The sequence below is a fragment of the Podarcis vaucheri genome (genome assembly GCF_965113315.1).
Source record: "Podarcis vaucheri genome assembly, chromosome: 8".
In the NCBI taxonomy this organism is placed as follows: Eukaryota; Metazoa; Chordata; class Lepidosauria; order Squamata; family Lacertidae; genus Podarcis; species Podarcis vaucheri.
The window spans coordinates 92,345,878-92,355,889 of NC_138766.1; the positions used below are offsets into that span (position 1 = coordinate 92,345,878).

Sequence of the window (10,012 nt, forward strand, 5' to 3'; positions counted from 1 at the left end):
CAGCGTTGGAAGCAGCAAGAGGGAGCTTCCGTTCTGCATTAGGAGGGACCGCAACGCAAGCTGCAAGGGGCCGGCAGAGATTGCTTTTCCTGGAACTCTGACCCTGAGCGTTTGGATGCCTGTGGCGGCCTGTCCCACCGCAACCACAGTGTTTCATCCCACACGGAAGCCACGCCATCGTCACGTCTCGGGAGGGGCAGGGGGAAGAGGGAACAACCATAGAATCCTGGAATCGCAGAGTTGGAAGGGAACCCAAAGGACATCTAGCCCAACCCGCAGGAAACTCAACTGAAGCACCCATGACAGGTGGCCATTAAAAAGCCTCTCAGGCTTGCTTACCCTGAAGGCAGGCGCCTGAGAGTGATGGGGTCTGCAGGCACTGCTGAGGACTAACTGAATGAGGTTTCTCATTCGGAAAACACCAGCGTGAAAAAGGAAGCCAGCAGGGAGTTCCCTGCTCCCTGCAGGCATCCTCGCCAGTTTAAAGCACAGGAGCACCAGGCCAGAATGGACTTGGCAACCTAGAGATCCTAACAACAACAACAACAACAACATTATTATTATTATTATTATTATTATTATTATTATTATTATTATTATTATTATTACCCCATCCATCTGGCTAAGTTTCCCCAGCCACTCTGGGCAGCTCCCAATCGAGTGTTAAAACAATACTGCATTAAATATTAAAAACTTCCCTAAACAGGGCTGCCTTCAGATGGCTTTTAAAGAAAAGATAGCTGCTTATTTCCTTCACATATGGTGGGAGGGCTTTCCACAGGGCGGGTGCCACCACCAAGAAGGCCCTCTGTCTCGTTCCCTGAAACCTCACTTCTCACAGGGAGGGAACTGCCAGAAGGCCCTCAGAGCTGGACCTCAGTGTCCGGGCAGAACGATGGGGTGGAGACGCTCCTTCAGGTATACAGAACCGAGGCCGTTTAGGGCTTTAAAGGTCAGCACCAACAAAGATTAAAAATACATTAAAATGTCACACATTAAAAACTTCCCTGAACTAATTGCTTCTCTTTTTTTTTATCACCAAGACCTGCAGTTTGGGAACCAGGTAGCCCACTTCAGTTGCTGACCCCTGTCTATCCTTTTAGTAGGGACGCGGGTAGTACTGTGGTCTAAACCACCGAGCCTCTTCGGCTTGCCAATCGCAAAGTCGGCGGTTCGAATCCCTGCGACGAGGTGAGCTCCCGTCGCTATGTCCCAGCTTCTGTCAACCTAGCAGTTTGAAAGCACACCAGTGCAAGTAGATAAAGAGGTACCACTGCGGCAGGAAGGTAAACGGCGTTTCCATGCCCTCTGGCTTCCATCACGGTGTTCTGTTGTGTCAGAAGTGGTTTAGTCCTGCTGGCCACATGACCCGGAACGCTGTCTGTGGACAAATACCAGCTGACTCGGCCTGAAAAGTGAGATGAGCGCCGCACCTTATCCTTTTAGTGGCAGGCCAGGGCAAGGAGATATCTGACTGGCTACAGAGCTCTTGAAATGGCACCATTAGGTCAAGGCAAGCTTTGCTTGCGGAAGGTTTTGAGTGACGTTTTGCTTGCCATCCCAGAATTTACAGTAGTGACCCCACTTACACACTGCAAGGAAGCATTTTCTGCTTTCCCTCTCCTTTTCAAACTCCTTTCAAATCCTGAGTACCACATCTGTAAAGTTTTTAAAAAATTCTCTACAAACTCTACAACGGGTCACCTGGTCGCAGTCTTCCTCCTACTAATGTGAGCTGAATAGTGTCCTTATTTTAAGTTGCGGTCTTTATTTCTAAATTTGCTCCTCTTTGTTGAAATTTAGCATATGTAAATATTATGCAAACCTGTGTCCTCCCCCTTTCCTCCCACTTAAAGGCACAGTGTGGCTTTCCAGATTGCAATCACAGATTGGGCACTACAGTTCAAGAAGGACACTGACAAACTGGAACGTGTCCAGAGGAGGGCAACCAAAATGGCCAAAGGCCTGGAAACGATGCCTTATGAGGAACGGCTAAGGGAGCTGGGCATGTTTAGCCTGGAGAAGAGGAGGTTAAGGGGTGATATGATAGCCATGTTCAAATCTATAAAAGGATGTCACATAGAGGAGGGAGAAAGGTTGTTTTCTGCTGCTCCAGAGAAGCGGACACGGAGCAATGGATCCAAACTACAAGAAAGAAGATTCCACCTAAACATTAGGAAGAACTTCCTGACAGTAAGAGCTGTTCGACAGTGGAATTTGCTGCCAAGGAGTGTGGTGGAGTCTCCTACTTTGGAGGTCTTTAAGCAGAGGCTTGACAACCATATGTCAGAAGTGCTCTGATGGTGTTTCCTGCTTGGCAGGGGGTTGGACTCGATGGCCCTTGTGGTCTCTTCCAACTCTAGGATTCTGTGATTCTGTGATTCTATGAATCTCTCCTGGGCACCCTGAACAACAGGTCAGCTGCACACTTTGGCAAAGGAGAACAGGATTTCCAACGGCATTTGTGGACTTGCTCCGTTTTGCCTTCCCACCCACTCCTTGTCTGCAAGCCCCCCTTTTCAAACCAGGCCTTTCTGATCTGCATGTTTATGCCACGTAGATCAAGTAGATCACGTTCCCAAGAAGTGAGAAGGAGCCCACTTGCAAGGAAACAAATCTTTCACCGAAACGACCCATCTCTTCCTTTATAGCACAGGGACTCCCCCCTGCACCCCACTTTGCCTTGCAGGAATTTGACTCCTGGTGAGCCAAATGGGGTCCCCCCATATGGACTCCCCCAAATGGAGCCTCTGTTGCAAACGGACAGGATTTGGCCTTGAAGAGTTTGCCTTGCCCCCTTCCTGCTTCACTTCCCTTGCTCCCTCTCCGCTGGGGATTATATCAGTTCTCTGGGAACTCCGATTTGCCGGTTGTCAGACTGATCTGACCTCCCTGTTGTAGGGCTGGTCCCCTCCCTGTTCCCCACTTGTATGGGGCAGCTTTTAATCCTCTCAACCGCACCAAAGCAAAGGTCAGCCGTGCCCTCCCTCTCTTGATGCGCCTCTTAGGCAGAGAAGCATGCTGTGAGGGGGAAAGGCAGAAGGAGGCTTTAGTTATCTCCCGCTTGGACTACTGCAATGCGCTCGACGTGGGGCTACCTTGGAAGGTGACCCGGAAACTGCAATTAATCCAGAATGTGGCAGCTAGACTGGTGACTGGGAGCGGCTGCTGAGACCACATAACACCAGTCTTGAAAGTTGGCTCCCAGTACGTTTCCAGGCACAATTCAAAGTGTTGGTCCTGACCTTGAAAGCCCTAAACAGCCTTGGCCCAGTAGACCTGAAGGAGCGTCTCCACCCCCATCATTCTGCCCGGACACTGATGTCCAGCTCCGAGGGCCTTTTGGCTGTTCCTTCACTGCAAGAAGTCAGGTTACAAGGAACCAGGCAGAGGGCCTTCTCGGTGGTGGCACCCGCCCTGTGGAACACCCTCCCACCAGACGTCAAAGAAATAAACAACTATCTGACTTTTAGAAGACATCTGAAGGCAGTCCTGTTTAGGGACGCTTTTAATATTTGATGAATTATTGTATTTTGATATTTTGCTGGGAGCCACCCATAGTAGCTGAGGAAACCCAGCCAGATGGGTGGGGTATAAATAAATTATTATTATTATTATTATTATTATTATTAACTGCCTCCGACACGAGTCTGACCATTGGTCTGTCTAGCTCAGCTTTGCCCATGCCAGAGTAGCCAATAGGACTACAACTCCCATCATCCCTGACCATCGGTCATTTTGGCTGGGGTTCAATGGGGACTGTGGTCTGAATCATCTGGAGGGCAGCACATTGGCTACCCTCTCTGTGCACTGACTGTGCAGCTGTTCTCTAGGGTTTCCACATAGGGACATTCCTGGCCCTCCCTGGAGGTGCTGCGGACTGCAGCTGGGACTTCTGTATGCAAAGCAGCTGCTCTAAGACTGAGCTGTGGTCCTTGCTCTTGCTTCTATCCCTTCGCTTGCCAGTGAGCCTGCAGTCCCGAGTCCTGTTCTAGGGCAAGGATGCTGACAAGCTGGAAGGCGTGCAGAGGAGGGCAACCAAGATGACCAAGGCAAAGCTGTCAACTTACAGATTTGAAAATAAGGGACCAGCAGCCTCGAAAATAAGAGATCAGCAGCCAAAATAAGGGATTTTCCAAGCACAGGTATGTTCAACTTCTGAGCCCCTCTTACCCAAGGGCAGAAAACACAGCCAGCAGCCAAACGATGCCTCAAACATTGGTTCCCACAGCGCAGCAACCTGGCAAAGGGGATGCAGCAAGGGAAACCACCGTCACCTCTCCGCTGGGAAGCGCTGAGCAAAGGCGAGTCCCCAGGCAACACGGCCAATTTGATCGGCACAAGGCATGCAAGCTCCACCCCCCAGTCATTCTTAGACTCCTTATTGGGTGAGCAACGCAGCCAAGCAACACAGATGGAGCCTCCCTCCTCCCTGGCTGGCAGGGAGGAAGGGAGAGGAGCTGCTTCCTTTGAAACCCAGGAAATTTAAGGGACAGCAGCGGGACACGGCGCTGGGATAAGGGACTTTCCCGCCAAATAAGGGACAGTTGACAGCTAAGGACCACGGGTCTGGAAGCCAAGCCTGATGAGGAACGGTTGGAGGAGCTGAGTATATTTAGTCTGGAAAAGAGGAGACTGAGAGAAGACAAGATAGCCATCTTCAAATATCTCAAGGGCTGTCACATGGAAGATGGAGCAAGCTTGTTTTCTCCTGCTCCGGAGGGCAGGACTCGAACCCATGGCTTCAAGCTCCAAGAAAGGCGATTCCGACTCAGCATCAGGAATAACTCAAATAATTCAATATCTTCTCAAAGCAATCCTCCTCTTTCTCACTGACCTCACTAACCTTGAGTAGGTTTGAACAATTTGGGGCAATTAAAATGTTAAAAGTTAAATAAGCCTTGTGGAAGGAGGTGTGTTAAGGTATATACAGTCATACCTCGGGATAAAAACGCTTCAGGTTGAATGCTTTCGGGTTGCGCTCCATGGTGACCAGGAAGTGACAGACCGCACTACTTTCGGGTTTTGCCACTCGCGCATGCACAGACGTTCAAAATGACATCACGCACATGTGCGGAAGTGGCGAAATGCACCCCGTGCACGCGCAGACACGCTACTGCGTCTTCTGTTCAGGATGCGAATGGGGCTCCGGAACGGATCCCGTTTGCATCCCGAGTTACCACTGTAGAAGTGTACATATGGTTAATTTGAATATGTTATTATTGAATATTATTGAATATGTATGTTATTGAATATGTATGTTACTGAATATTGTATACTCAATGTATCAGCCGCCTGGGGGGTTTCACTGTTTGTGTTTTGGTGTTTGGTAAAAAATAAAATATATATTAAAAAAATAAATCAGGAACAACTTTCTGAGAGCAAGAGCTCTTTGATGGTGAAACAGACTCTCACGAGAGGCTGTGGCTTCTCCTGCCTTGGAGGTCTTTAAGCAGAGGTTGGATGGTCATCTGTCATGGATGCTTTAGCTGAGATTCCAGGGTCCCTTCCGACTCTATTATTCTATGATTCAACCCCCTCCTCCATTAGCCCCGTGTCCCCAGTTTCTCTCCCCTCGCAGAGGCCACACTGCCCTTCTGTGGCCCAACCTTGAGCCTTTAGGACGTTCTTGATCTCAACCAATGTCCTGGAAGTCAAGAGATGGGCAGGGTTTTCCCTTAAAGCTCATTCTAAGGAACTGGAGAGTCTGTTCTTTGATTTGTGGGAGATAAGGAAGCTGAGGAATTTTTGAGGCAGGAAAGCGAGAGCACATCTGCAAGTACAAAAGGAGGCATTCGGGCCAGACGTTGTGAGCAAAGCACAACATCCTGCGCTGGAACGGCACATCTGTGAGACATCCCAATTGTCCCCCAATTGGGGAGGGGGTCCACTCCTACCTACTCTGCTTGGGTCTGCAAAGATACGGCTAATTTTGGATCAGGCCAATAGTCCGGCCTCCTGTTCCCACAGCTGGCCAACCAGACGCCAGGGGGAAGACTTTCAGTGAGACCTGGGTGGAAATTAACAGGAGACTCAGGTGATGAGCTGCAATGTCTGGGAGACCAAAACTGGGTAACTTGCAAATAAAGAGGAAGGTGTTGTTCAGAGATCAGCTGCTTTCATGGGTGGCGCTGTGGTCTAAACCACTGAGCCTCTTGGGCTTGCCGATCGGAAGGTCAGCGGTTCGAATCCCCGCGACGGAGTGAGCTCCCGTTGCTCGGTCCCTGCTCCTGCCAACTTAGCAGTTCCAAAGCACACCAGTGCAAGTAGATAAATAGGTACCGCTGTGGCGGAAAGGTAAACGACGTTTCTGTGCACTCTTGTTTCTGTCACGGTGTTCCATGCGCCAGAAGCGGTTTAGTCATGCTGGCCACAGGACCTGGAAGGCTGTCTGAATACAAACACTGGTTCCCTTGGCCTGAAAAGTGAGATGAGTGCTGGAATTCCATAGTTGCCTTTGACTGGACTTAACCGTCCAGGGGTCCTTTACCTTTATCCTCATGGGTCAGGTAAGGGAATCTTTCCAGAAAGACAAAGGTGGATCCAGAAACTGTATGAAATAAAGGGGACTCATGTTCCACAGGCCTCCCCAGGTCCTAAACTGCTGAATAGCACCAGGTTGACAAAAGGTGGTTTGTGCTGCCATTTTTTTAACTGCTGCACTGACTTTTTTATTTTAACACATTTTTTTGCTTTACATTTTTGTGGAGTATCATCATCATCGTCATCACCATTATTATTTCACTAGAATATTCACTTGCTACATATGGACCCTCAAAGTGTCTTACAAAATGTGAAGAGCACATTTAAGGAATATTTGAAAAAAATATGTTAATATTTAAATCTTAGAATAGTTTTGGAAGCGGATATAGGCTGTAGGGTTAGAAGATAGTGTGTTTTAAAATAGTATTATTTGTAAGTGATAAAATGTGAAGTTTTTTATGGTTAAAGTAAATGTGATTTTAAAAAAGATGGTTAGAAATTATGAGATATGTAAACTGCTAAAGATGAAGTAAAATGAAAATCAGATAGATGGGACTTGGGGAAGCCCACCTAACAATGTTTAGAAAAATAAGGATAAGACAAGAATCTGTTTGTATTGTTTGTTTTTCTGTTTGTTTTCTTTATTTGTGCTATAAAATGAATATATATTTTTTGGAAAAAAACAAAAACAAGATGTGAAGAGCACTGTCCTGACTCCCGCCCAAATATGTAAAGAAAGGCTTTTACTTGTGAGTAAGAGAGAGGTCTTTACTCAGGCAAGTAATGGTATAGTCTGGGCACCCAGCACACTGCTTAGGAGTAGCGATTCAGGAGTTTTGGAGCGGGCAAGAAGTTCAGAACCGGACGGAAGCAATGAAGACGTCCCAATGAGTTTCCCTGTCTCTCATACCGACTTTTACGGATGAGGTGGGACGAGAGTCTCTACCCTTGCGGGGATGCCAAGAGTGTCAGCATTGCTGTCTCCAGGTCAGGCGGGAGACCTGGCATCTTTATTCCCCTTCCAAAAGTGACTGAAGTCAGGATACAAAGGGGAGACAGCCGCTGCCAGGTTTCCCCATTCCCTAATCTTCCTTCTCCTGCGTCACAGCCTGCCCGATCTTGACAACACTGTGAGACTCATGATAGGAATAAACACGAATGAACCGTATATCACAACAACCTACAAAACGGACCAAATAAAACAGCAGCAGAGACAGCAAAATCATCACAATCCATCCAATATTTGTGAGAACAGGTATTTTTACACCTGGTTCCCAAAAGCATGTTAGTGATGGCACCTAGCAGTCCTCACTGAGGTGAGAGATCAAAGGGAACGCCCGCGAAAGGGACTCAACTGTAGGGCCCAAGTAGATGCCACCCAAAAACGGCGCTCCAACTCAACAACACTTCCCTGCCCGTTTCCAGCGCCCTCACAACTCTCTGGTGTGCCAGTCCTGGTGGCCAGGTTTCCCCAAGGACACATGTGCAACATCGTAAGGATACGTGCTGCTAAGACTGGGGTTGCCAAGATCCTCCCAGGGTTAGAAATTCGCCAGGCGCATTTTGCACCTGGCTATGGGCCAATTGCGACCAAGTGACGATGCCCGGGCACCAGGATGGCTCCTGACATCTCCCCCATCTGGAAGTGCATGCCTGGGGGTCATTGGACTGTTTTCACACACAAATACCACACCCTGCAGAATCCTACCTCTTAAATATTTTATCTGCACAATCAGGAACCCAAAAGTCGTATTGAAAAAGCTGCCTGGCCCCAAATTAGCAACCAGGCATTCTGTTTTAACGACTGTAACCCTGGTTTAAGGAGGCAGTTGGCACCTAGCTAATCCATCTGAGTTTCTAACACTGCGTCCTCTACTCGCTAACCCGTGCCAGTGGGTCAGAGTGCGGCCCAGCGCAGAGCACATTTGAGCAAACTCCACAGTAGTTCCCTCTCGGCAAAGACCCATGGAGTCTTCTCCAGCATCTTGCTCCAGACCTCACGTTCTCAGTCCACCCCACCTCCCCTTCCCCTCCACCATCCCAAACCATAGTACCCCAAACCACGGCAGGCCCCCGGCCAACTCACCATCCCCTTCCACCTTCTCTGGGGTTCGGCTCCAGACAACCTGCCTGCTTTTCAAGCGGACTTGGAAGTTCCTCCGCTCGGGCCTCTGGGATTTCTTCTGGTAGAAGAGGGTGAGGACGGTGCCCGTCTCCAAGCGCTTGAGGACCCCGGACATCTCTCCTGCTCCAGCCGCCGCCTCCGTCTCAGAGGGGTCCTCCAGGAAGCCATTGAGGAAACTGTTCAGCCTGGACAGAGACATCCTCCTCACTGCATGGCCTTTGGTGGCATGCAAAGCCCTCAATGCCACAGCAAAATCCTCTCCCCCTTTTTTTAGTGGAGGGGAGCTCAAGACGCTGCAAAAATCCCGCTGAGATATATAATATTCCTTGCTGGCAATTGCATATATATATATATATTAGAAATCTCTTTCTATTTCTCTGTCTCCAAGCTGCAACGGGATCTCCTTTGATCCTGTGTCTCCTTCTGGAAGCTTCAAGGAATGGAAATATAGATAAAACCAGACTGGGGGGCGGAAAAGGGAGGTGCCCCCCCCGAAAGCTGATGGAAGAGGCTTCTCCAGCTGCGAGGTTCAAGCCCGGCTCTGAGCGATCCAGCCCAGCTGGGATTCTGGCCCATAAAGGAATGGAGGTGGGGGAGATCTCCCCATAGCTGTGGGGCTGGAGAGGGGATGAGACTTTGGTGCCCCCTCTGGGCAGAAGCCCCAGGCAAGCCCCACCCGAGGTGGGCTTTGCAGGGATGGAGGAAGCGGGTGGCGTACCCAAGCAGGCAGCGCCCCTCCTGCCCCAGGGACCCAGGTGGCAGCCCCTGGCCACCCCATCCACTCACATCTGCCAAGGGTCTTCTGTGGGGTGCAGAGCTCTTCTCAAAAAGTAGCAGAATCCCCAGATCCCAAAGGCCAGGAGGCTCCTCTGCAAACGCTCCTCTGCCCCACACCCAGGAAGGGAAACGCGCTCGGGGAGCCTTGGCAGGGTGGTCTTATGGGGTGGACCCCTTCTTGTCCTCCTTCTGGTCCTCTTCTCCTGCTCCCTTTCCTCCGTCTCCTGCTCCTCCTCGCCTTATTTCTCCGCTGATTAATTGCAGCCTGCTGCTGAAATGGACGCCCAGAGGAAACTGCAATCGCACATGGCCGGAAAGAGACCAGAAAGGAATTTAGGAGGGGGAAAAAAAATAAATAAATCCTGGATCTTACAGAAAGCAAAATAGGAAAGTGCGGGGGGGGGGGGGAGGCTGGAAAGGTGGAGGATGGCGACACCTAGAGGTGGAAAGAGGGCGTGGCAGGGGAGCGGAAGGGAGGGGTTGCGGTAACAGACCAAGGTGGGTCCAGATGCGCAGCCCAGATGTTTCGCACTACAAATCCCATCGGCCCCTTCGCCAGCTGATGGGACTTGTAGTCCAAACAGCTGGAGGACACTCGGTTGTCAAAAGGCCTCCCCAGAGAGAGAG

The 10,012-nt window shown here is 49.8% G+C and overlaps 1 protein-coding gene across 1 annotated transcript in view; it reads right to left on the minus strand.

The window, feature by feature from the left end:
- Positions 1 to 9,733, minus strand: part of LOC309539818 (1-phosphatidylinositol 4,5-bisphosphate phosphodiesterase gamma-1-like) — a gene marked incomplete at its 3' end in the record, with an annotated part of 80,312 nt that extends 70,579 nt beyond the window's left edge. The window contains exon 1 of the mRNA XM_082236148.1: positions 8,570 to 9,733. Coding sequence (XP_082092274.1) covers positions 8,570 to 8,807 — 238 coding nt within the window. The 5' untranslated portion in view covers positions 8,808 to 9,733. The remainder of the gene's footprint in view (positions 1 to 8,569) is intronic.
- Positions 9,734 to 10,012: the final 279 nt, after the last annotated feature.